This window comes from Microtus oregoni, unplaced genomic scaffold (assembly GCF_018167655.1).
Source record: "Microtus oregoni isolate MIOR12 unplaced genomic scaffold, Mior012 000061F_ref0000440, whole genome shotgun sequence".
NCBI classification, from domain to species: domain Eukaryota; kingdom Metazoa; phylum Chordata; class Mammalia; order Rodentia; family Cricetidae; genus Microtus; species Microtus oregoni.
Window position 1 is genome coordinate 7,845,742 of NW_024543871.1, and position 27,855 is coordinate 7,873,596.

The following is a 27,855-nucleotide window of genomic DNA, read 5'->3' on the forward strand; positions in this document are numbered from 1 at the left end:
ATGGATGGTGAACAAGGGGGCAGGAGTGACAAGCCAGGAGGCTCTCCTCACCTCAGATTCCTTTCAAATCCTTTGATGGGGGGTGAGTCATGGAAGCCGGGAACTCAGAGTGCCGGGGTGGGTGGCTAACATCAGGAGAGAGAAGAGAACTGGACTGTGTCAGTGAGTGGGTCTTTCTGTGGGATATCTGCAGGGCAGCTAGCTACTAGACAGACATCCATCCCTAGCTTGCTAGTCTGCATCCCTAATGTGGTTATTTAAAAATCTACCTTTATCTGTAGAGTCATAAAGGTGAAACAAATTTTAATTATCTAGGAGCATTTTCTAGTGGTGAAAAGTTTTGCTGCAAGGAATCATTCTTTTGTGGGTCAGATGTATTACTTATTAAATAGGAGGTTGAAGAGTTACTTATAAACAGCAGGGTTTGGGTCTCCTGTGTGGTCCAGGTTGGCCTTAAACTCATTCTCCTCTTGCCTCAGCCTCTGAAGTGCTGAGATTACAAGTGTGTGTGTGTGTGTGTGTGTGTGTGTGTGTGCATGCATATATGTGTGCATCACCATTATTGGGTCCTATAGGAACACTTAATTTGCTAAAACATTTCTTTTTGTTAAAAGTTCTCCTAGACATTTCAAATTTGGTGAGGCTAGGCTTGTCAAGGATGCTGGCTGATGGATTGACATTAGAAAGAAGTCTTAGAAAATACTGGAGGGTTTCCCACAGGTGTGAAATGCACCTGCTGGGTGACAACGCTGCACGCTGGCTGGTGGAGAGTCTCATGCAGTCACTCGCTGTCACTCTCCTGTTAGCACTCAGCAGCTTCAAGATGAAGCAATCCTGGGCCTAAGCGTCCAAAGAGACAGTATTCCGTTCAGTTCACTGGTAGGCTGCCTGTAACACTTGTCTGCTAGAAGGACAACAAACAGGGGTTCTAAAGTCCTCTAGGACTTAATAATGTCATTCTGCCCCGGTATGTAAAGGGAAAATGGGAAAACGATAGAAGGCAGACAGTACAAAATGCCTTCCATCTCTGACTGAGGAGGCAGGCCTGCACATTCTTCTTTTCTCTCCAATTTTCCTTGCAAACTCTGCCAACCCTCAGGGGTGAGCAGAGCGTCCATACACAAAGACAGAGCTGAATTTATTAGAATGCATAGAGCACACATTAGGAGTAGTAGGGAGGTCGAGTGACATTAAGACTCACTGTCAAAAAAGAAAAAGGGTTTGATGACTATTTTTAAAGCACGAATCCCCTCGTTGTTGGAAACGGGAATTCAGGAGCATTCTGAACAGTCGCTCCACAGCAGAGGTTTCTGCTTTTAGATTTGTTTTGTTTGTATGTGGGGAGAAGAACTAGCCACTTTCTCCTGGAGGATATGCTGCAGGCTCTTCCAGCTAGGACGGAGAGTACCTTGGAGTCAATTTTGTGAGAATTAATTTGGAGAGATGGAACTGGATGATGAAGTGTGTGTGTGTGTGTGTGTGTGTGTGCGCGCGCACGAGTGTGCGTGTGTGTGTGTGTGTGTGTGTGTGTGAACATGAAAGTGAGTGCATGCACTATATACCTGCGTGTGATGGTGGCGGACACAGGCCAACATTGGCTATATTTCTCTACTGCTCTCTATCTTGTTCTTTTGAGACAGGGTCTGTTTCTCATTGAACCTGGAGTATACATTTTGGCTAAATAAAGGGGAAGTTTGAAAGGGTACTGCCTTTGGAGTGGGGTGACAAAGGAAGGATGCAGAGTTCTCTCCCTCTAACTATGTTATATGTCCATGTCCCTGTATGTGTGCATATGCATGTATATATGCGTGAAGGTCAGAGGTCATTCTTATGTGGAAAGCTTTTTAATAAGTCTCTCTGGCTCATCAGAGTTCTATTTTGGACATAAAGGAATGAATCCACATAGCCTGATGTTATGGGGCTAAGGATGGAAATGAATACAGGTTGAATGCGAGAAGCCTCAGAATGTTCTGCAGAGGGCTTGTGGCTGAAACCCAGGGAAAGGAGAATTTTTCCAGTGGCCAAGAACTGGCACCTGGGGGGCATCAAGAATGTGAAACCATTAAGTTCAACAGAAAAGCAGAACCAGATTTCTGATACTACTATTCCATGTAGCCTAAAGGGTTAGCAGCTTTCAAAGACACAAGAATCACAGGATAGATGCCCGGAAACTTGGCCATACCTGCTTGCTTACCTCCTCCGTCTCTGATCCAGAATGACAAACTCCCTCCCACCTTCCACACCCAGCAGAACCATTGCACCCATGCAGCCCTCCCAGGTTTTTTCCTCTTCCCAAATAGACATTTTTTTTTGCTCTCTTTGCACCAGGGGTTAAAAAAAACCCTCAGCAGTAACTTGTTACATTTTGTTTACACTTCTGAGGCCTTGACCTTGGTGAAGTGTGGAATGAGGAACATTCAGAATGTTGTTTCCAGAGTTGGCTCCAAGATACTCAGCTCAGTTGAAGGTACCCTCTGGCTCAAGGACACACCAGAGGGAAGCCTAGGACTGGGTATGGTTCATTCTTTTCTCTGCGCCTTTCTCTCAAGGAAGAGAGAAAAGGATGGGAAGATGGAGAGCCATTTCATCCAGAGATTTATTTAATGCTTGAATTTGCTGTCCCAGGGACAGGGAAAGAATACCATTCCTCCCCTGAAAGTACTTTGTTAGGAAATGAGTTGTACCTCCCCAAAGATACTTTGAAATCCTAACTTGTCTTTGCACTTCAAGAAGAGACTGCTATTGATAAACTGAGTGGCTGCAGGTATCATCACTAAAAACGAAGCCTCACTGGCGTGGCTTGGATCCTTAATCCCTGAAGACTGGTGTTTCAATAAGAAAAGGAGAGGGAGCATTCAGAGAGAATGATAGGAGGCAGAGGAGAGATTAAAACAAGGCATCTACGAATCAAGGGAAGCCAAGGATGGACGTCCAGTATCAGGAGCTAGAGGAGGATAGGAGGGATTCCTTCCTGAGACTTGGAAAGGGCATGTCCTTGCTGAAGCTGTCAGGCTTCCTTTAGACTCCCAGCCTCGACAACAGCAAGAGAATACATTCCAATTGTCTTAAGCCACCTAGTTTGATGTAGTTTGGAACAGAATTTTAGGAAACTAACTCACATTGGTTGTAGACACTTCACAGAGTACATTGAAGGGTGAATTAACCTCCCTAACTCCATCTATCATCCATCTATTAGTTAAGTTTAAAGCAACATGTTTTTTTTACATTTATTCCTTTTGTATGTGTGTGAATGTGTGCCTGTGGAGGTCCCGAGGACAATTTGTGGGCATAGGTTCTCTCCTTCCACCATGTGGAGCCCGGGGATTGAACTCAGGCCATTGGGCTTGGTGGCAAGTATCTCTATCTGCTGAGCCGTCTCTCTGGCAAAGTTGGTTTTCATTTGTTTGTGGGCCAGGAAGCTCATACATCTACAGGTAATTCTTTCTTTATAAGATTAAACCCATCCTATTAGAAGAGAATTTTCACATTTAAGCAGAAAGCAGGCAAGAATCACATAGAAAGAAAGTAGGTTTCATTTGGGGATGGGTTGGTTACTTTAAGATATTGTGGTGACTTGGCAGAGGATGCTCTGAAGGTGTCTTCTCTGTGAAAACAGAAGAGGTGATAGTGGAGAGCAGGAGGGAGGAGGGTCCAGAGAGGGGGAAGAAGGGAAGAGGGGAGGAAAAGGGGGTGGATAATAGATGGAATAGGTATGACCATCTTGCCCAGCAGGTCTCGTGTTCGCTCCACCCTCTCCTCATAAGATTCTTCCCCAATGTTGTAGTATCAGCTCATGCCACCAAATTTGCCTCTGCCACGTCTCAGATACTCCAGTCTCTTTAGAGCAACTCCCTCCTCCCACTTTTGACCTTGCAGAATGTTTCCCAACGTGGACGGATTTATGCTACTGCCCCGCATTTACTAGAGTTCTTTGAGCTTCCTTAATAGCTCTTTTCAGAATGCAGCAATTAGTGCACTTTAAATCTCTTCTGAAATAATGGAAATCTTAGAAATTGTTCCAGAAAGCACAATAAAAGTGAAACGACAACCTTCCTAATGTGCCACAGGCTTGATGGAGACGCTCTCCTTTTCTCGGGTAAGTTTAATGCCACTAATTGGAGGACTCATGGAGTAGTTTTGTCTTGAGTGTTTCCTACGTTGTTCACTCATAAATCACAATGCTGGATCCATTCTGTTATCAGTGACCTCGTTTGGCATCCATTTTGTTTTTGGCTGTAAAAACAGATATAGACCATAGTTGAACAAATGCTCTTAATGAGTATTCAATATGCCAAGAGTGTGTACAATCTGTTGCATACAATGACTCTCAAATTTCAAAGACTGTGGTGGAGTTGATATAAAAAAGGTATTGTGGCCCTGAGCCTCCTGGTTATCTCATGGATAGTCTCCTCCCATGAGCACCGTCCTTGGTCTGATAGGAACATTGTCCCCTCTTTGCTTGTTCTCTTCTTTCTAGCTGGCACTTGTCAGGAAGTGGGAGAGGTTGCCTTAGGATTTTGTTGGCCATAGATTGAGCCTGTAGCTCATTGCTTACTTCAGACATGTGTCCTGGAAACTCTTGGAGAAGGGTGTTCTAGGTCTTTCCTGAGTTGGCTGTCACACAGAACAAAACTCAACTTTCCTTCCCGTATTTTATAGAGCAGAGGGTGTATGGATTATTTCTATCCTGCAACATTATGGTGTTTGATTTGTCCTCGCTTTCTCTCCCTCATCCGCTCCTTCCATCTCTCCCTTCCTCCCCCTTGCATGTGTAGTCTGTGCTGCGTCAATGCTAGAAAAGTGTTAATGTGTTACTCTTACCGGTATCAATATTTAGGTTTTTTACTTACTCTGCTATTCTGAGATATGCTAAGGGTAGAGGCCTTGTATGCACTTAAGAAAGGTTTAGGATAAGCTTAGACCTATGTTTTTCTTCTGGGCAGGAGCATGAGCTTAACAAATGTTATATCAAAATGGCTTTGGGGTTAGAAGGGTAACCCCTGTCTATTGTTGATGGAAATATATCGTGAGACAGCCACTTTGGAGAGTACTCTCAAGAGGCTAAACAGAAGTCTCATTTTTTTTTGCGGGGGGGGGAGTAGATACAAATAATTGAAAACATACATCTATCCCAAATATGGACAGGGATCTTTATAACAACATTATTACCAACCCCAAGGTGGAAACCACACAAATTTGCTTCACCTGGTGAATGAGTCAATAAAATGTAGTCTATCTATAACAATGGTTATTTGACTATAGATGGGAGGAAGTGCTAGTACATGCTACAGGGTGGATGCAGCCTAGAGCATGCTGAATTAAAGGCATCAGTTCCAAAGAACCACATAACATACAGTTTCACTTAGAAGAACTGTCTAGAATAGGCAAATCCTTGAAGACAAGAAACAGATCAATGGTTGTCGGCAGTTGAGGCAGGTGCAGATATCTAGCGAATGTTAATGGCCGTGAGGCTTCTTCACAAGGTAATGAAAATGGCCCGAGATCGATTGTGGTGCTGGTTGCAGACTCCTGTATTTATAATTAAAAGCATTGGGCTATATATACTTCCAATGGGCAGGTCATATGTGAGTTGTAGCTCAATGAAGATGTTCACTAGCTATCCAGATGTAGATATTAGTATTGTCAGCCTTGTGGTGTGTTCTCAAACCATATTTTATACTTCTAAAAGATGCAGGCTGTCTCTGCTCCCTCAATACTAAATTGTGCATGATTTCAAAGCATCCATTAGACTTGGTTTGGGTCTTGGGGGAGGAGCATCATTCTGTATTTGCTGTAACAAAGAGGAATAATGTTTCTTTGATGACTAAGTAGGAACCGAGACCCAGTTTTGGGCCTTCAGTTAATAATATAGTTGCAACACTTTAATGACATCTGGGCAGAGATGTAATTTAGGCCCTAAATGACCTTCCTGGACTGTTTAGGCTGTCAAATATAATAATCTTAGACAGCATTAAAAACGCAGAGGGTTTTGACAGCTGTATTTCTTAGCAGCTGAGTGCTTGGAAGAAAAAAAAAACAAGCTAACCATGTCACACTCAGCCGTTGGTGTCCAGTTCACATGCACTAAATCTAATTTTCAAAACCATCCTCGAGATTTGTCTTTTCTCGCAGAGGATGTTCTGTGAATGGTGTCCTCCATGATCAGCATCCAAAGGATGGGATTACCTGCATTTGTATTCTAACTCAGCATCCAACCTTTCCGATTGTATAATCTGAAATTAAAACTCCCTAGAAGCAGTGGTGCTTTTCCTGAGAGAATTAGGAACCTCTGCGCATGCTGTGAGGCTAGGTACCTAGTTCAAGATTTCGAAGCTAGGAAAAAGCCATTTCCCTTAAGGTGTTTTGTCTCCAGACCTTAATGACCCCAGTACGAAAGCACTGGCTGGGCTGCGTGTAGGTGGCCCACACGGCGTCCTTTCATGTACTAAATGCTTAATGAGTCCATCTGCAAGGATGGTAATTTGCTCCCTGGGACAGATTTGCCAGGGCACTGATGGCTCCAGGTGGCAGGCAGCCCTCAGCTAACGCGCGTTAGGTACAGAGTGTTCTCATCTTCCTCTTCATGGTCTTTCAGTCTGCTGGGCATTAGCAATTCCCCACGCTCTCAGGCTCTCTCAGCCTTTAATAGCCCTTTAGTGCCCATGCAAGGAGCATGGAGCATTAGATAGTCGCACCTTGCCTGCGTGCCGTGTGCTCATCAAAGCAAGGCAGAGCTTGGAGCCGATGCCGACTCGGGCAAACCTCCCTCATTGTAGCTTCCTGCATCTAGTTGTTCTGGAAATCAGATGCAGCTTGAGAGGAGAAACAAATCTGGTCTATGCCGCATTCAATTATATCTATACTTAATTACAAGGGCAGAGGAAAGCTTAATGTGCTGGATAGGGTTTACGGGCTTCTTTCCTGAAAATTTGTAGCCCTCTTGAATGATAGTAGACCACATTTGCCGTTTTAAATGCAGTGCTTACGGGGTGTAATCAAGGCACTGTTTAGTGTCATGACAAGATAATAATAGTAGCTAATACGTATTGAGCCATGGGTAAGTATATTTCTGTCTTTACCCAGAATTAAAGTGAGCGTCAGAGTTTGTTTAGGGGGCTACTGTTCAGAAGAGGTCAACTGGGTCAGAATTTACGGTTCTTTTAATCTCATTAGGACATTGGTTGGGGGGGGGCGCAAATGATGCCACAATTTCAAGGTTAGGCTGAATTCTGATTTGTGCTTAATATTGGGACAGATGGTACCCTACAAATAGATACAGTGTTCCTTAGACTGGATTCCAAGCCCAATGGTGTAGGTAATTATATGATTGCTACTATTCGTGCATGCTACTGTTTGCTGAGCTGCCAAAGTTTGTGTTTTCACGCAGGAAGGGAGACTGGCAACCACAGCTGAACTCTCTAATGCTGGTAATTAGCAAACCTCTCGCCTCACTAAATGAATCCTTTGCCTTTGAAGCCAGTATGAAAATGGAAGTTCAGTCATCTACCTGGCATTGCAGCTTGCCTCTTTAAAATAGTAATTTAAATCAGAGTTGTTTTGGAACGATGTATAAAACCAAAAATTGTATGCATTTCTGAGGTACTGGGTAATGGCTTGATCCATGTTGAAATCATGTTATAGATAGCTGTCTCTTCAAGCACTGGTTGTTTCTTAATGCTAAAAATATCAACAGTTTTGTAGCTCTTTGATGACTGTATCAGGCAGATGCTATTTAAAATCACCCTAGGGAGGAGCAGTGGACCATAGTGTCCTCTTCCTCGCTCAAAGAGTGATTTAGTATCCACTAATCAATCTTCTTTATCTCTTCTCTCATCCTACTCCCCCAGCCTCTGGTGACCACCGGTCTCCTCTTCATTTCCTGCATAGGAGCTAGATCGTGTTGGACTGGTTTTTGGTGTTAGGCTTACTTCACTCGACATGTGTTTTCAGTCCTTAGTTTGGGTGCTGATCTAAGCACATGAGCATGATGTAACTCATTCCTCTCTTTCCATGCAGATGTCGTGTCTGATTGGTCACCTCTGCACGATGCTGCCATCCATGGCCACCTGCTGACCCTGAGGAACCTTATCAGCCAGGTAGCTCTAAAAATAATACTAACAGTGTCAAGTATCTCCCATTGCTATATCAGACTGAGAAAAGAGAAATCACAGTGATAGCAAGACAGACCTTTCCTCAAGCAAAATCTGCAAAACGGGGCTTTTTTTTTCCTTTGTAGGCTTTCACAACGTCAGTGTTTTGTGAAAACCTAAGCACACAGTGGGAAGCGAGCTAAATAGTTGTTCGATGACTTACCAGAAAGTGGTACTTTATGTTCCTTTCCGTTTTCTAAACAAACCGTGTTCTTATATTTATCAGGGGGAGATGGTTCAGTCGGTAAAGTGCCCATTGTACAAACATGAAGACCTAAGTAGGAATATCCGGAACCCCCCCACACACACACACAAAAAAAAATCCCCAGCAAATATTAATCTGGGCACAGTGGCACTATAACAACACTCAGAGCACAGAGACGAGCAGATCCTTGGATTTGCTGTCTAGGCGGGTGATGAAGGCTGGGTTCAAGAAGTGACCCTGTATGAAAAGAAGAGGTGGTGAGCAAAAGTGAAAGATAGCTAGTTTTCTTCCTCTAGCCTCCATGTGGACACAGCACATGCGTATGTGCTCCTACAGAAACACACACAGAGACTTGTAACGCATGAGCAAGTTCACCTTGCAAAGTGTGGATTTTCAGCTGTGGCAGCTCCATCTCTCAGGGGGATAATTTCTAGAGCCATGATTGGCCATCATACTAGAGTGGTGCTAATGCATCTAGTGGGTAGGAGGCAAGGAAGGCATTGAGTGTCCTGCAGTGCATAGGACAGCCCTCATGTCAAAAATGAGGCGGCTCTAAATGTCAGCAGCACAAGACTTAAAAACTCCTAGTGTAAAATAAATGCTTGGAAAATGTCCTTTTATATAGGTGATATTCAGTGATATTTTCAGTTTGGTCAAATTTCCAGTTGCTTGTGGCTCTCGACAGTTTGATTTTAGTTTTCTTCTCCTTAGGTGCAATTTGCCTATACTTACTGATTTTTGTTGGCTTTAAATTATTAGAATCTTTTGCACAGACACTTTAAAAAGCAGTTTACATTCTAACAAAGTCTTTGTTCAAAAGGTTCTATTCTCTAAAATGTTACTGTATGATTGTGAGTGCGCTCTCTCTCTCTCTCTCTCTCTCTCTCTCTCTCTGTGTGTGTGTGTGTGTGTGTGTGTGTGTGTGTGTGTAGAACTAGGGATGGAACCCAGGAGATCCTGATCTTGCCCAGGATAATATAGTTTGCTCTTTTGAAAGCCAGCAAAATCTATGGACACACTATCAAAGAAAAGTTTCAAATACATGAAATATAAATCAGGGAAAACCTATCAAAATATTGAAACAAATGTGTGATGTAATAACATAGGGACTTTTAGATTGATTTGTTAAAGTTTTAGTTGTGATTTTGAAACTGCCATGATTCTGAGCAGGGTGACACGATCTTAGCAATTATGATTCACTGAAAATCTCTGGGATAGCTATTTCAGGACACGTAAAGGCAGTTAAAATAAAAGTGAATTCAGAAAACACCTCAATTTGATGGACCTATCTAAATTAAGAAATTTGCCCATAAGTATTTTATTTCTAACATAGAATTTATATTACCATAAGCTACTGTATTAAGACAGTTTTGGAAGCAGCAGCCTTTTATAAATAGATTCTAACACATAGCTCTAGCTAAAAGATGTTAGGCTAACATTTAACATTTCAGTAAAATGAAATATTTATGATAGTAAGATAATATGAAAAGTCATCATTGATGCGTTTATTTATCACTTGTTTTATCTGGGTTTTGTCTGTTTCATTTTTATTTGATGTGTATGGGTGGTTTGCCTGCATGTATTCTTATGTACCATGTGTGCACAGTGCCACAGGAAGACAAAAGAAGGTGCTGTGTCCTCTGGAACTAGTGTGATAGACAATTGTGAGCCACCGTGTGGGTACTGGGAATTGAACTTGGGTCCTCTGGAAGAGCAGAAAGTGCTCTCCTCTCGTGAGCCACCTCTCCAGCCCTATGTGTCACTTGTTAACAGGAAAGGTGCTTTTTTACATTTGGTATTTGTATATTTACTGACCATTAACTTAAAGCCATGCCTTTATCTAAATTCTATGAAGGCAGTTGAGTTGTCGTGTTTGGACATCAGTCACTGCCATTATAAAATGAAACCTCTAATACCCACCTCAATATCCAGCTCAAAACTCTGGAATAAACACTTATCCCAATAGAGTGGTAGGATACAATAACCATGACTTCTTGCTAGTGTTTGAGTTAGTTGACAGAACCTTGACTTGGCCAGGCTCAGCTCGAAGCTGTGGCACACACATCTTTCTTTGACCTCTGGCTACCCAAGGGATTTTTCTCTTCTTGGCAAAAGGCTGTTGCATAGCAGGAGAAGTTAAATCATTCAAGGATGGAATGCTTCCAATCCTGGTTTATGTCACATCTGTTAACATTGAATTGGGTGAATCAAATCAAAGGAAGAACATATTTTGTCAACTATGATGTAATACAACAATGAAAGTATATAGATGAATCTGACCAACACATTGACTAACACAGAATCCATACTTCCTGGGTCAGTTAATAAAATGTTAAACACGTGAGAGAAAAGTGATTGTCCAGTGTTAGATGTCAGCTCAGCAATCCCTTTGGGTACCAGAGGTGGGAGTAATCTGGATGGCATACAGATGTTTTCTTTCTTTACCTGTATGCAGATGACGCAGGTGTATTTTTTTTTGGTGATTCACTGATAACACTTAGGGTTTGTGAGCTGTTTAATAGATCTGTTATAGTTCAACAAAAAAAAAAGCATTAAAACCCGACAATGCTGGTTCGTTAGGTCAGCAGAAAGCAGTTAAGCTGCCAGAGATATAACAGAGAACTTAATTTGGTGGTGTTCCCTCCAGATTTTGTGTTAGAATTCCCATAGGGTGCTGCTTGGCGGGGGTCTTTAAAATTATGGACCCGTCACTGGACCCGCTAATGAAAGTCTGTAATCCCAGATACTCTGGAGCTGAGGCAAGAGGACTACAAGTTCAAGGCCATCCTAATTTACAGTGTGTTCAAGCCCAGTCTGTGCAACTCAGATCCTATCTCACATGTTTAAAATGGCTGGATGTGGGGTGGGGGATAGCTCAGTGGTTTAAGTGCTTGCATCTCAAGTGTATGGACTAGGGAATGGATCCCCAAACCCATATGATGCACATGGGGATGTGGCCCACTTGCAATTCCAGCCTCTGAAGCAGAGACAAGAGACCCCGGGAACAAACTGGCTGACAAAACTAGTCATGCCTTCAAGCTCTGGGTTTGACTGATAGAGCCCCCACCAATGAATAAGGAGGAAGGACAATTCCAGACATTGACCTTTCTTCTTTTTTATTTTTATTTTTTGGATTTTTCGAGACAGGGTTTCTCCATAGCTTTTGGTTCCTGTCCTGGAACTAGCTCTTGTAGACCAGGCTGGTCTCGAACTCACAGAGATCCACCCGTCTCTGCCTCCCGAGTGCTGGGATTAAAGGAGTGCGCCACCACCTCCCGGCTGACCTTTCTCCTATACAGGAAAATGTGCCCACATGCACATGTTGCCATACCTACACACTCACACAAATACAAACATTCATACACACACGCACATAACACACACAAAACATGAGAATGGAAACAGAAGACAAAAACAGAAGACGAAAAGGGATTTGGGTATAGCTCCAGTGACAGAGCACTTGCCTAACGAATGACAGGGTCTAGGTTCAGTCCTGCGTCTTACAACAATGAACCAACAAACAACATGGTAGCTGAACTCAGCCTCCTTTCATTATGTTGCCATCACTCTTGGGTGTAGCTTGGATACCAGGACCTTTTGAAAGCTTCCTCCATGATTCCTCTCTGTAGTCAAAACCAAGAAACATCTCAGTTAATTCTCACCACAAGCAAGTAGGGAAAAGTAGATTTTTATCCTTCAGAAACTTGAGGAAAACTGTTAGCCCTTCTTGCCTTTTGAGGGTTTCTCTTGCTGGGAAAAAACCACTATGACCAAAAGCAGCCCAGGGAGTAAATGGTTTGTCTCAATTTATACTTCCAGGCCAACAGCTTATCATAGAGGGACATCAGGGCAGGAATCGGGAGGCAGGAACTAACGCATAGGCCATGGAGGAGGGTTGCTTACTGGCTCATGGCTTACTCAGCCTACCTTTTTTTTTTTAGAGCACTCAGGACCACCTGCCTAGGGGTGGCAAGGCCTACCTACAGTGAACTGGGCTTTCCATATCAATCATCAGTCAAGCAATACAGGCTTGCCTCCAGGCTGATCTGGTGGGCACTTTTTTTTTTCCATCTGAGGTTTCCTTCTGACGTGACTCTAGCTGTTTTCAAGTTGATTCAAAATTAGCCTGCACAGATGCCCACTGGGATATTTAAAAGGCTAATTAGAGATCAGGACAGAAGCTAAATTACTTGCATTTAGAAACTGCCAACTGATTGAAGGCTAAGTGAGAAGGAAGAGAAGATCCCAGATAGTGTTGGCCTGACAATTACTGAGTGCTAAACTTTTGCAGCCACCATTTTCCAGTCTTAATAACTTTAGAAGGCAGGTGCAGTTGTAGCCATTTTACATAGGAACATGTTGTGTTGTAAACAGGAGGAGCGGGCTGCTTCCCGCTCTCCGGCTCCCGGCTAGCTTTACCCGAAATAATTACATGGAAACTATATTCATTTAAATGCTGCCTGGCCCATTAGTTCTAACCTCTTATTGGATAACTCTCACATATTGATCTAACCCATTTGTAATCATCTGTATTGCCACTTGACTGTGGCTTACTGGCATGAGTCTAACCAGCGTCAGTCTTGGAGAGGATAAACATGGTGTCTGCCTGACTCCGCTTTCTTTCTCCCTGCATTATGTTTGGTCTACTCAACCTATCTAAGCTGTTGTCCTATCATAAGGCCAAGGCAGTCTCTTTATTTAACCAATGAAAGCAAAACATAGAAAGAAGACCCTCCCACATCAATGTTACCTTAGGGATAGGTAATTGGCTGCTAGTCACACTGCTTGTTAGGTCCTGGTACTTGTGTTTGACCTTGGGAGGAACTGCCAGCCTACTTCCTGAGCTCTCAATTGTAGAGATCAAGTAAGCTCTTCATGCCACTTAGAGAAATGGGAGTGGCAAGGATGTTTTTTTCTTAGATTGGAACAGGCTGACTTTATATTGCTAGTTGCGTCCCTAGGTGATTGTGTCTTGGAATAGAATTTGAAGATGCACCAGGGATGATTAAGAGCATGGTTGTGTATGCGTGCGTTTGCATGCAATCACATGTAAGCAGCATAGAAAAGAATGTACACAAAAAAATCCAAAACGTTTGAGGAGAAACTTTGAGAAAGTGCCCATCCTGGGAGAGGTACAGAGGAAAGGACAGAGTCAGTGAAAGAGAAAAACCATGGTCTGAAGATGGAAATCAGGTAGAACAGTATGTTAGAAGCCAGAGGAAAGGTTTCTGGAGGTCACAATGAATAAACAGCAAAATCAGAGGTGGAAGAACGTGGAAGACTGAGTATTGCATATTGGGTTTGACAAAGAAGCTACTGGTGAGCTTTACTTATTTTTATTTTATTTTTGATGGAGCACACAAAGAGGCAAGTTTACTTTGGGCATTTATATACAATCCTGGTTTACTTATGACATTTGCGTACAATCTTCGTTTTGGTTGATCTTGTCCCATGTTCTCTTTCCCATCTTCTCCCCCATCTCCAATGAAAGCTTTTCACCCTCTAGTGGATTTTATCTTCCATTCTAAGATCATTAAGAGAAGTTTGGGCAGGATCGCATAGTAGAGAGGAATGTCTGATAGAAGGCAAAACCAAGAACATAGGTAATTTTTGTTGGGGTGGGGGATAGTGAAAACAAGGAGGACCCTGAATGATGGCTGGACAGAGGCTTTGGGACTCAAGGATATGAAAGTGTAGGGTGCAAAAGTATGTCTGAAGAGAGAACTGGGAATGGGAGAATGTAAGAAGGTAGATGACATGAGGCTTTATGGGTGGAGGAGGGACCCCATAATTCTAAGGGCTGTCAGGGAAAGTCCATATGTTCCTTCCTCAGAGAAAAGATCAAGGGGAAGGAAGATTGTAGAAGGTGCAGAGAGGCTTTAGGGGTGGGGATAAGGGGGCCGTAGGAGTGCCATGTCAAATGGCTGAGATATTCTTGGTGAAGCAGGGCGGGTGTGAATGTGAGGGAGCCAGGTCATCACCAGCCTCCTTTCTGATGAGAGTACAGAAGGAAGTAGGATCCAGGGACAGAAAAGCTGACGAGCCTAAAGGTCTTTGTGGTTGGCTCCAGCTAGGTGGACACATGACACTTCGTGTTATAACAGAGTGTTACTAGGGACTGAGCTCTATATTGGCTCAGTCACCAGTCCTCAATCCTGTACTACCCAAGCGGCCTACCAAAAAAGGTGTGTGGCCATGAGCTGAAAGAAGGTGGCAACTCTTAAGAGAACCATTACAAAGAAGCTGTCCGGTCAGTATGTGTTTGCGCAGGCAGAGCTCCCTGGGGACTTAAAATTACACCCTGATCTTACACAATTCAGGTTTGTCAATTAGTCAGACAAATCCTAAGATCATTGAAGGCACAGCTGTGGCTTGATGAACTCTAAATAAGATCCTAAAGGTTCAGAAGGAGACCTAAAGGAATTTTTCTGTGACGCAACTCTATAATGGATGGTTAAAAGGTTTCACACTGGGGACTCATTTCCGCGTTGCCTTGGGTTTTCCTGGGTTTATATACAAGTTCCCAAGTGTTGGCTTTGAAAGAGCTAGAGGGCTACTTTGAATAATACAAAATGAGTAAAAATTTCATTAAAAGGACAATTGTCTTTTATTTCATCCTCTGTTAGGTAAAAAAGCAGCCGTGTGTGTGTGTGTGTGTGTGTGTGTGTGTGTGTGTGTGTGTGTTACTGGAAATTGAACCTAGGGCCTTACATATACTTGGCAGTTAATGTACTACTGAGCTATGCTACCAGCTTTTTTTTCTTTTCTGACTTAGGGTTTTTTGTTTGTTTGTTTGTTTGTTTTTAACTCAGCTGGTGCTAGCCTTTGAACTTTGCTCTGTAGGCCAGGCAGGATTTGACATTTTGATCCTAAGCAGCTGGGACTGCATGCCTATGCCACCAGGCCTAAATTTGCAGTTAACAGTTTCATCATGAATTTTCCTACGTGCTGCAGGGTGAATGGTGTAGATTAGACAAAGAGGAGAACATTGATAATGAAAATTTAAACGAAACAAGAAGATTTGGGGTTGTGCTTTCACTAAAATGAACAAATAATTAATAATGGCAATAGTAAAATAATGAGTGTCATGTTGTAAAGTCCATGGTGATGCTTGGGAAAGGGATATGATCAGTCAGCTAAGTTCTGCTGGTGTCAGACATCGGGAGACGTGTTTTGCGGTGTCAGGGTGTACAGATGGAATCTGAGGTTCTGGAGAAAAGGAAACTCAGTATCTTCCTTCCCTATAAAGAGCAGAGTGGGCATTGAGAAAGACGGTCAATGGCATTGGAGCCTCTCATTTACAAACATATTGAGCCCTTTCCCCGGCTCTGGATCTGAGCCCCTGTGAACTGGGGCGTGAGCACCGAGTGATTTGATATCTCAAATTGTGTGACCCTGCCAATGAGAAGGTAAAAGCCAAAGGCACAAGATGATTAGTTGCTGACCCACTAATGAATGTCCACAGAAGTCGAAAAATATGTGTCAGGACTAATGGAGAGTAAGGCCATTTATTGGAACCTTTTTAGGCAAATTTAGACTATTCCAGGAAGAAAAGTTATAATACATATTTGAGTCATTGATTAAATTGGCCATGCATAAGGGCTAGGGAGATAGCTCAGTGGATAAGAGCATTTGCTACACAAATATGAGGACCCGCGTGAAAAGCTTGGTTGGTCACATTAACCTGCAACCTCAACACTGTAGGGGTTAGGGAGGGAAGGGACAGAAGGCTTGCTGCAACTCTGTGACTGCCAATCAAACTCTAGGTTTATTGAGTGATGCTGTCTCTAAGGCATACGGAGGATTGTCATAAAGTAGGACACATGCACCTGAACACGCATGCGTGTCTACATCATACCTGTACACCTACACACATCTCTCTCTCACACACACACAATTAAAAACAACCCTAAGCATATGTAAATTAAAACGTACTTTTATTGTATCTGTGTCTCCAGGACAACATGTTCTAAGATGGGGTAGGGCTAGGGCTCTGAAACTGCTCCTGGATGGACCACTTTTCATGTCCTGCTTGCACTGAGCTCAGGATCTAGCTCCTGGACTACGCATTTTCCCAGAGCGTGATGGATCCTGAGGCTAAACTTTTAGACATTTTTTTTGCATTTCCAGACCTAGGTCTGATTGTGGGAATGCAATTGGATCTTTGCTTTGGGACTTTGTATCTACTAGGGTTCATCTGGTGCTTGGCCCTGTATCATTTGGCCCCACACCACTTGCTGTGTAAAAAAAAAATGCTCAAAAGTTAGCAACATGAAGCAACAAACAAGTGTCTTTGTTATAGACTTTGTCAGGAATTTAGACAACATTTTGATGGGGCCAGGACTCTCGAAAGAAAGTCTACTCGTAAGACTTGACTAACGAAATATCTGTACCCAGGCTTACTGAGACAGCAGCTGACAAGATCCAACTCCTCCTGAGGGTCTCACTTTCTGACTGGTTGTTGGGTGGGGGCCACCCTCATATTCTTATCAAGGACTTCACCAGAATAAGCCCAGAAGATGCCAACTAAAGAGAGCAAGCCAAATAAGAGTTGTTTACTCTTGGAAACAACCTTTATATATTATCTTAATTAGAAGCAAATCTTGATATGAATGCAGCTCAGTGGTAGAGTAGTGGCTTAGTGGAAGGGAGGAGGAAAAGTAGGAGAAGAAGGGGAGAAGCAGAGGTGAGAGAAGAGAGGACCGGAGAGGGAAAGGGAAGACTACAGAAGAAAGAGTAAGGGAAGAACAGCGGAAGAACCTAGGAGGAGGAGAGGAGAAGAAGAAGAGGAGGATGAGGAAGACTGGAGAAGGAAGAGCAAGAGGCGGCATCAGAGAATACTGCATTAAAGGAGAGCCGAGTACACAGGCCATTACTACTAGGAGACAAGACTCACTGCAGGGCTTCCCAGGCAATGCACACACACACACACACACACACACACACACACACACACACACACACTCACACAAGCCAGGAAAACAGAGGCTCACGTGTGCTTTCCCTCACTCTCCTGTCATACTTGTCCTTCTCAGTAAGTACTGGGTGAAGCCCACTGTTAAATCAAGCAGATTGGCAAACAGTCTACCAGATGAGCCACATCCCCAGACTCCTAGGTATCTGTTTCTTGAGTGTATATAACAGTGAAATTGCTGAGTTGCTGACTTCAGTAGATCCTGGCAAAGTCATTTCCTTTGTGGCTGTCTTATATTAGGCTCTCATTTGCACTGTGGAAGGGGCCACTTTTCTTGTCTTTTTGTTTTTACACGACGGTGACGACTTTAGTAGACTTTTTTTTTTATTTTTGCCTGCCCATATGATTTAACTTTTCAGAGAATTCACATAGCACTGGAATTATGTAGCTGAAAACCAACCTGCGGGTACTGTTGCCTTCTCCCCTCTTTTGAAGCCATTTCTCTTCTTCTAGGGCTGGCCCGTGAACATCATCACAGCCGATCACGTGTCTCCACTCCATGAAGCATGCCTGAGAGGTCATCTGTCTTGCGCAAGTGTTTTAATAAGTCATGGAGCTCAGGTAGGTGAAGCTTAAATAATAGAAACAAGCAGTGTCAAAAATGAAGGCTGGCTATTTCCATCGCTCTCAATAATTTCCAGTACTTTGATTAGTCTGATTTAAAATGTGAGGAGTGAACCTTTTCAAGAGTATTATGCCCATCAAGTACATGTACTTTACCTGGAGGTGGACTGTTTAATTTTTAGCTAGAAAGCTCTATTAGTTCCTTTTCTGTTGCTGTGATAAAACACCATGGCCATCTCCTGCATGTCCTCGAAGCCTTGGCCTTCTTTGGAAAGAGGGTGTGTCAGTGAACTCAGTTTTTTTTCCCCCACAATATCTTCATTTAATAGCTACATCAGCTTATATGATTAGAAGGGTCTGTGTGTATTTGGGCTTGTTTGTAGCTGCAACATCATGACACGGATGCTAGTTTGTAAATTTCGGTGAAATTTCTAACATTAGAAAAATAGCTCCAAAATATACAACTTTATGATCTTGCTAACCAGTGTTGTATCTATTTGCAAACATATTTAAGTAGCATCTTGACTGGCTATATAAATTCTCATTGATCTGACCCTACCATCTTACCAATTCTCTCATTAATGGATGAGTTGAACAAAATCTTGGCATATGTTAAGCATATTTGCACAAGAATCAACCTTTTAAATGAAAAAAAACCCAGTTTTTTTTAAAATGTCAATTTCAGATTATTCTGGCTACTGTCTAGGATAGATGTCTAAAATGGACACATTAATTTGTAAGCCATGCTATGGATCATCACAACTAATTTCAAAGTTCATGACCCCAAGGAGGGCAGGGAGGAGATCGAATCTTCAGTAGCATCATTACTGCCTTATATCTTATACTTTGGTTTTTTTTAAATGACAATTTGGTGGTCCTCATTTTACATAAAAAGGTGGACTTTAAGGCTCAGAGAAGTTTAAAAAAATGCTTTGAAAGTGGGAGGGTTAACGTGTGTGTGGTCCACGTCAGTCACTGTCTTCGTCCTGTAGCTGGGTTTTCTCCACAGGTGAACGGCATGGCTATAGACTGGCGAACTCCCTTGTTTAATGCCTGCATCAGTGGCAGCCAGGACTGTGTGGATTTGCTTCTAAAGCATGGAGCCGCTCCCCATCCTGAGAGTGATCTGGCCTCTCCCATCCACGAGGCTGCAAAGAGAGGTAAATTCATGGGGAATTGGGAGGTTTTTACCCAGTCCTACTGAAATGGGAAAGAAGAGGGACGTTTCCAAAGGCACCTGGTAGGAGGAGCATCAGTATGACGGGACTGTGAAGGCAGACTCTTGGGCTCTGCTCCAGTCCCATTTAATCCAAATCCCTTCAGGGGGTTCTGGTGCACAGTTAAGTTTGAGAATCACTCTTTCAGAGCTATACTTTCATAACAAGGGATGGTACATAGTAGACTATGGATCTTTGTGGAATACTTGACCCCATAGAAATCAAGTTTTTTTTTTAAGTTCCTATTTATTTGTATGAATCAATAGGTATCACACTAACATTTTCATTTGAGGCTATCATGTACCTCGGTCATATTCAACCTCATTTCCCTCTCCTGCCCTTCTTCCTCTTCTAAGTAGTCCCCCTTCTACTTTTATGGGGTGTGTGTGTGTGTGTGTGTGTGTGTGTGTGTGTGCACATGCATATATAATCTAAGTTTCACATATGAATGAATGTGTGTTTTGTATTTGCCTTTCTGGGTTCGACTTATTTTGCTTAACAAGATGCTCTCCGATTACATTCCTTTTCTTGTGAACAATATAATCTCAGTCTTCTTTATGGCAGAATAAAACCGTGCTGTGCATGTATCATATTTTCTTTGCCCATTCAGCTGTTAATGGAGATCTGAGATGATTCCATATCTCAACTACTGTGAACCATATTATGATAAGCCTGGGTTTGCAGATATCCCTGTGGTACATTGGCTCAGGTTCCTTTAGTATATACCCAGGAGTGTTGGTCTAGCTGAATTGCATGGTAATTTCACTGCAGTTTTTCTGGGGGACCTCCATAATGCTTTCCATTGTGGGTGTACTGGTTTACATTCTGACCTGCAGTGGATAAGGGTTCCTTACCAGCATTTGTTGTGTGCGTTGTAAAAACAAACTTTCATTTTCTGTTTTAGGGTGTTAATAGTGGTTTAGGGTCATCTAAGTTTGACAAGCGAACCATATTTTCAGTCAGTTCAGGGATGATCTTAGATTTTTTTTTCTCCCTGTTGCCGTGATAAAATACTTGGACCTTTGATGAAAGCAACTTAAAGGACAAAGGGTTGATTTTAGCTCCCACTTCTAAGTACAGCCCATCGTGCTGGGGATTTCAAGGCAACAGGAGCCTGAAACAGCTGGTCACATGACATTTACAACCAGGAAGCAGAGAATAATGGATGCACACATGCTGCTGCTTAGCTTGATTTCTCCTGCCCAGGGAATGGTCCTGCCCACAATGAAGATGAGGCCCACATACTAATTAACAACAATCAAGATAACCCCTCATAGAAATTCCCAGATGCCAACTTCAATCAGATAAATCCTCACTAGTGTGCCTGGAGGCTTACCTTCAAACTGATTCTAGATTCTGTTACATTGACAGTTGTCACAAGGGAGCAAATCTTTTTATAATGTAAGATTTGAAGTTTTACTTTTCTCTAGTGTTTATCGTCACTGGCACACCTATACTTTGCTGGAGGACTTTCTGTTTACCCAGTGACTTTCCAGATGGCTTCACATTCAACCAGACCAACCCATGTTGAGATTATCGGGGAAAAAGCATTGCCATTTCTTAATGAAGAGCCATACCAACTCAACATATTTACCGGATACATACAACTAAAATGGCTCAACACGAGACCGCAGAGAGACAATGTTTAAAGTATGACATTCTGGGTCAAGGCAAGAGTGAATCTGTTTGACCAAACTTTGTTTGTCAGACTGGGCTTTGCTCCCATGGGATTTGGCAGTGTCTAAGATTTGCCTCTGCTCACTGTGGCCCTAGTCCTTCAGTCTTTGCAAGCTGTAAGCTTCATTCCCTGTGCTGTATGCGTCCTATGTCTTCCTTTGGGGGCTATCTTTATGCCCGTCTCTCCATGGCTCTTTTAAGCACACAAACAACTAGCAAAGGGGAACGGCTGCAGGTGCCATTCTAACCACAGTTGCAGATGTGGATGGTTGGAGCCTGCTCATCGGCACCCTCCTTTGGTTTTTGGGAACCAAGGCCAAAACCTTATTCTCCTCTTCGTGGTGTGGCGTGGATGTCCAGCGGCGGAGCTGGCATAAGGGACTTTGGAACAGATATTTACTCCGCTGCCAGTATTTGAAATCATTCTCCATTCTGAGTAAAAGAATATGGCTTTTGATTGCTGGATATGTTGGGGATACATTCAAGCACACACAAAAAAAAACTGGGATTGTTGTTTAGGGAATTTGTACCATAATCCCTTTCTTCTTCTTTTTGGGCTGTAGGCCATGTGAAATGCATCGAGTCCCTTGCAACTTTTGGGGCCAATATTGACTATAACATCAGCCACCTGGGCACTCCTCTCTATGTGGCTTGTAAAAATCAGCAGGTAGACTGTGCCAAGAAGCTTCTGGAGTCAGGTAAGACAAAAAAAAAAAGGCGTGCAAATGAAAAGTAAATTAAGTGAATCTTAAAGATCCTTCTGTCATACTAGAGGGAAGACTGTGGCAAGGGGCTTGAGCGAGACCACACTGTCCCGATGGTTCACACTTCAGTTCTCTCACTTCTAACTAGCATGGCAATGAAGAAGAAGATGATGATGATGATGGTGATACCGCCCATACCTTCTTCCAGGGTGGTTGTTCCTCATTTATCACTAGTTGGTCCTCCCTTTCCTCTGCCTCGTTCTGGCTGGACAGTCATACGTTCAGCTTTGCACAGCTTGCAAAACTCCCAGCTTTTAGCTGACGCTTCCTATTTGGGACTGTCTTCTACATTTCTTTCTGATTAGGAATTTACTCTGCCATAAATACTTTCCTGTTCTTGAAGAGATGTACTAGCATTCCATATCTCCCTTCAGTTGTCCAGAAGGGAGTCCCCTTCTCAAAACTGAGAACACTATTGCAACTCTCTAATTATCTGAATTCTGTTCCCCCTTTAGGACTCCAGCAGTCTTGCTCTTCCCCAGCGCTCTTGAGTTTGCTACTTCTTTTCACTTAACTGTTAGCCATTCTTATTCACAAGTTTTCTCTGCCATTCGCCCTCCTTCCTGTTACTACTTTTAGGTAGAGTTTAAGCTTTGAGATATTTAAAACTCTTATCCAGGACAAGGCCATGTCTGGCATCTCTCACAAATTAAAAAAAAATATTATTTAAAAACAACTCAACATTTGTTGAGTGGGCACCGGTTTTTGCGGAGGGAGATGAGCTCAGGTGAAAGAGTGACCTGCGTATACCTCAGTAAGAAGCAGTGTCTGAGCTGGGGTAGGGAATTGTTTAGAGGGTAGGTAGAGTTGGGTGGGCATATTCCCAGAAATCCACCTGACTCCTAAAGAGAATTTGCCACCCTTCCTGTGTGGTAACAGGACCCATTATTCCACCTCAGGAAAAAAAAATACCTTCCGTAATTGGTTGTGCTTAGTGATCCAGCTTACAGAGTCTCAAGTGCCCATGGCTCTAAACGCAATGCTGCCTGTTCGGTGTGTGAACCTTACTTCATCATGTATACAGGGTTTCCCCATCTCACCTCATGTTTGGTCTGTCTAATATAATGAATATGCAGCTTTCATGCTTTCCGGATTTTTCTCAGTCGCATCATGCCCAGGAAGAATACTCTGTGGTGAGTTGGTTAGCTCCATATGCTAGTCAGCCCACACTGGACTCCCAGTCACATTGCCAAATAATAGTTCCTTTTATTATATTTGTGTAAATGTGTGTGTGTGTGTGTGTGTGTGTGTACATGTGGAGGCCAGAGGTCAAAGGCATTCTTCCTCAGGAGCCATCCAGTTTGATGTTCAGAGCAGGGCTCTCGCTGGGACCTGGAGCTCCCAACAGGGCTCAGCTGGCCCCAGGTGTCTGCCTGTCGCCACCCATCAGCACAGTAGGATTACGAGCACGTGCTACCACACTCACACTTTTCTCTGAGGGCTGGTGATTGAGCACAGATGCTCATACTTGCATGGCAACCCCTTTACCAAGAGAGCTGTATACCCTTTGCCCAGTTTCCCTCTTACTATATTAAATGATAGAAAAAGGATCAGTTCCCAGTCTCACGGAATTACGTTCATCACAGATTCCCCACTTTTAAATGCCTTTGAGACTCCATGGTGTGAGAAAGTGTGTGGTTAGCTGCTGCTCCCCTTTGACCTCTTTTGTTCCTGTGACTGTCTAGGAGCATCTGTGGATCAAGGCAAAGGCTTGGATTCACCTCTTCATGTCGCTGCCAGGATGTCAAATGGGGAACTGGTGCACCTGCTGATGGACTTCGGAGCAACTGCTCAAGCTAAGAATGCTGAAGGAAAGCGGCCCCTGGAGCTGGTGCCTCCGGGGAGTCCTCTGACTGAGATCTTTTTGGAAAGAGAAGGTGCCTCTCCTTTCTTTGCCCGAATCTAAGCCATAACCCCTGATATTCCTTTGATCTTTAGCATGAGACAGAAGTTCAGACTTCCAGTCCAATAAAAGGTTGCTCTCTGCTGTCATCATGCATGGGAAACCGGAAATAATCCCACAGGGCATAGCATTGTTTATGAAGTAAACAGCCTTCTGTTGCTTGATGTTTGAGTCAGGTTGTTAGGCCAGTTTTTAAAGAGGTCGGCTATTATTTCAAAGTATTTGATATTTAAGTGAACTGAAGCATGCTTTATATCAGTGGCTGTCAACCTTCCTAATGCTGTGACCGTTTAATACAGTTCCTCATGTTGTGGTGACCCCCAACCATGAAATTATTTTTGTTGCCACTTTGTTACTGTAATTTTCCTACTGTTCTGAATCCGAGTGTAAACATCTGTGTTTTCTGATGGTCTTAGGTGACCCTCTAAAGGGCTTGTGACTCACAGGTTGAGAACCACTGCTTTAGAGACATTCAGCGGAAACCTTCTAGGCATTGTCTGATCCCCCGAGATGTCTTAACTGCTCCGTAGAGCAGCCAAACCACAGAATAATTGGTTGCTGGGGTTAAGATGCAGAGAACCGAGAGTTTAGGGTATTTGTTTAATGAGTCACGCCAGTCAAGATACATTTACTCTTGCAAGTTAACCGCACTCCTCCATAAATAAGGCCTCACACTGCTCACGCAAATAACTGAACAGTGGTGGGCACAGCAGAAGGGCCATTTCTGGGAGCAAAGACCCCTTCCAGGTTGGGAGGATACCTGATTGCATCATTACTTGTCCTGGGAGGAAGTTCAGGACCTAATTCCTTCCAGAGGCTTGATTGTGCTTTGGTTTTGGACTGTGGGATTTTGAAGCTGGCTTCCCTACCCCAAGGACTCTGATGTCAAATAAGCTGGTTGTTTTCTAACCACGGGCTGGGAAGTAGGGCCAAAGCTGGGTGGAATGGTAAGGTGGGCCAAACTTCCCCCTCCTCCCACTGCTTCAGGGCAAATGTCCAGCTTGCAGTTGCCTGCATTCTTTAGCCTTTCAGGGCAGGCTAAGGAAGACTGATGTAGGTGGAAGGAGTCAACTAGAGAGCTCTTTCTGTCAATCAGTTGGATAGTCACTGGGCATTTCTGCCTGCGGCTTGATGATTTCTTGTTTTAAGAAGATTCTGTGAAGCCTGGCAGTGGTGGCGCACGCCTTTAATCCCAGCACTTGGGAGGCAGAGGCAGGCGGATCTCTGTGAGTTCAAGGCCAGCCTGGTCTACAAGAGCTAGTTCAAGGACAGGCTCCAAAACCACAGAGAAACCCTGTCTCGAAAAACCAAAAAAAAAAAAAAAAGATTCTGTGTATACATACAGGCTCACTTTCTCCAACAGTCCCCAGGGCCCACAGAAATGTTTTAATTTTGGTGAAAACAAGAAGAAAGGCAAATCAAGCCTAACTAGAATTATATTTATTTTTATACTAACATAGTTGTAAAATAATTTGTAATATTTTTTTATTGGGAATATGACACCCAGAGTAGCTGTAACTGTGCCCCGGATCCTCTGAAATCATATAGTAGGGTGATTAGAACTCATTCCTCTTCATAGAACCTTTTAAGATTTTCAGATTGTATTCACTTATGGTTTCCTTTTTTTTTAAAAAAAAAAACTGAGACAGGGTATCTCTATGTATCCTGGCTGTCCTGGAACTTGCTATGTACATCAGGCTAGCCTTGAACTCACAGAGATCTCGCTGCCTCTGCCTTCCTGTTGGAATTGAAGGTGTGCGTCACCACTCTCAGCTTGATGCTCTCTTTCTACTCTAGTCCCCAAAGGTATTCATAGAGACCTGTGCCATTCCTTAATTTTATCTCACACTTGGCATGGTGACAGTAAGGCCTAGGATCCTACTGGTTTAGGAGTAGAGCTTGGTGGGATAGCACATGCTTACCACAACGAGAAGCTCTAGGATCCACCCTAAGGACATCCAATTTTACCCTGAAGAAAATCACCTCTGTTTTGCCTTCATGAGTCACTTTTGGGATTCTGGTGAGGCTCCTTCTTAGCTGGCAGATAGCCCACCACAAACGGTCCCAGGCAAGCACAAAAAGTGAGATCTGGAGGTGTTAACACATCAGTTTCTGGGTCTGGATGTCCTTGCTGATTCAGCTTATCTGATGCTCTGGGCTCAGGGAGACAACTTAAATTGCTGTCCTTCAAGAGTGTGGGGACTGGGGACTATTTAACTGTGTTGAGTTGGGCTCAGCATGGAAGATAAAAAAGGTGGTGATCTCCCTTTCTTTGGGAGTGAAGGGAAAGGATTTTAAGAATATTATCCTTCCTCCGCCCCCATGCTTGGTACCTAAAACTCTTTTTCATGGCACAGATTGAAAATGTATAATGACTCTCTCAGCCCACCAAGCTTGCTCTGAAGCCATCTTCTTCATTGAACTTCATGAGCGCTTCCCACAGTTGCCCTGACAGTGTGTCTAGCATGTATTAGTCACATCCTCCAGCACTCCTTAGTGAAATTACGTTAACTCCCATTTCTCCCTAAGTATATGCTGTGAAGTTTGTTGTTGGTCTGTGCCTTGGGCATAATCTGGAAGGTGCCCTATTCAACTGGTCCCTTCTAGAAAGTGCTCTTAGGGCCCCAGCTAGAGCATACACACATCTCTTTGACAATGTTTGTTTGAACGTCTTGTCTTCCATCACCTGAGAAACCCACAACTAAGTTGACTTTCGCTTGTGGTGAGGCTGCAGGACAGTAGGGACCACAGCATCATTTCAGCTGTCGTCTCAAGATTGACTTCACAATAGAATGGCCCAGGGCCCGTGGCATTAACAAAATCTACGCTCACAGGTGCAAAGCGACGATAATTGAAGCAGTATCTTTGGGGTGGGACACAGGGTCATGTAGTCTAAACTTCCCCAGCTCCAGCCAAATCTAAATTGGATCTTTGATCGAAGGCTACTGTTTCATCGCGTTAAGGGTATATATAGTTTTCTTTTAAAAATTACCCAAAAATCCCTGTGGTGGTGATGAATGCCTTTCATCCCAGCACTTGGGAGGCAGAAATAGACTGATCTTTGTGAGTTCGAGGCCAGCCTGGTGTACAGTGCTAGTTCCAGGACAGCCAGAGAAGCTGTCTGGAAAAATCAAAAAAATTACCAGAAAAATTCCATTTTTATTTGGTGTAAGGAGCAGAGGTAGGGTGGGTGATTATACTTTCCCTTCTATACTAAAATAGGGTTCTAAACCTTGGAACCATTGGCAGAGTCAAGAGCTGTGCTGTGCTCCTGACTCCAGGAAGGAAATCCTTCCCTTTTCTTTTCCCCTTCCCAGCCTGTTGAGATCGTCATAAGATGTAAACTCCTGGGTGTTTCCTGTGCACGTTTCTGTTACTTCAGTTTCCACCCGTGAGCTGAAGCTTTGGGATATCTTAGAATACAGAGTAGAAAATGAATTACGTCTTAATAACATGAATTTAGGATTCATTGGGAGCCTAGTATATTTGAACATCTTTAAGTTGCTAAAATTATATCATAATCATACTTTCAGCTAGAACAGTGATTTACTTTTTAAGGTAAAAGAACAGCACCATAAAACATAAATTTTATTTTTATGATTAAATGTTTCATATAGTCATTTAATCTTCAAGTTAGTTTCCTTAAGCATCTGTTAGCGAAGGTAATTTTTAAACGTCTTTCACTCTGTCATAAATTAAAATCCAGTGAGGGGCGGAGATGGCTGAGCAGTTCCGGGTGCTTCCTGCTATTGCAAAGAGCAGGGTTCTGCTCCCAGCCCTCACATCTGGCAGCTTCCAGCCGCCTGTAACTCCAACTGTGGGTGATCCTATGTCCTCTTCTGGCCTCCAAGGGTACCCTCATGTGAGCATACTATCATTTATACACATACTTATAGTTAAAAATAAAAAATAGAACTTAAAATACCAAAATGATTTTACTTCAGTTAAATGGGAAAAGAGAGAACATAGCCTCAAAATGCCCCTTCATGTATGCACATAATAATTAATGATGGAAGAGAGACCATGAATTTGAAAGAGAGCAAGAAGAGGTATGCAGAAATATTTGGAGGGAGGAAAAGGAAGGGGAAATTCATGTAATTATATTATAATCTCAAGAAAATTAAAAGAGTTAAAAACAAACAAGCAAACCCAAGGGAACATGACCTTAAGCGTGTAGTATTTATTTCTGTATAAGAATATTATATATTGCATGATTTTAAAGGCAGTCCTAGGTCAACAAAGCTAATGTGTGACTTGTGCCATGCTCTTTCTCCAGGACCCTTGTCTTTGATGCAGTTATGCCGCCTGAGAATCCGGAAATGCTTCGGCGTTCGGCAGCATCATAAGATTACTGGACTCCTCCTCCCAGAAGACCTGAAGCGCTTCCTTTTACACCTTTAA

The 27,855-nt window shown here is 43.1% G+C and overlaps 1 protein-coding gene across 1 annotated transcript; it reads left to right on the forward strand.

The window, feature by feature from the left end:
- Positions 1-27,855, forward strand: Asb9 (ankyrin repeat and SOCS box containing 9). Its single transcript, XM_041640033.1, has 7 exons — positions 1-82; positions 8,017-8,096; positions 17,783-17,890; positions 18,903-19,053; positions 21,351-21,485; positions 23,237-23,428; positions 27,731-27,855. The coding sequence occupies exons 1-7, from the start codon at positions 1-3 to the stop codon at positions 27,853-27,855; spliced, it is 873 nt and encodes a 290-aa protein (XP_041495967.1).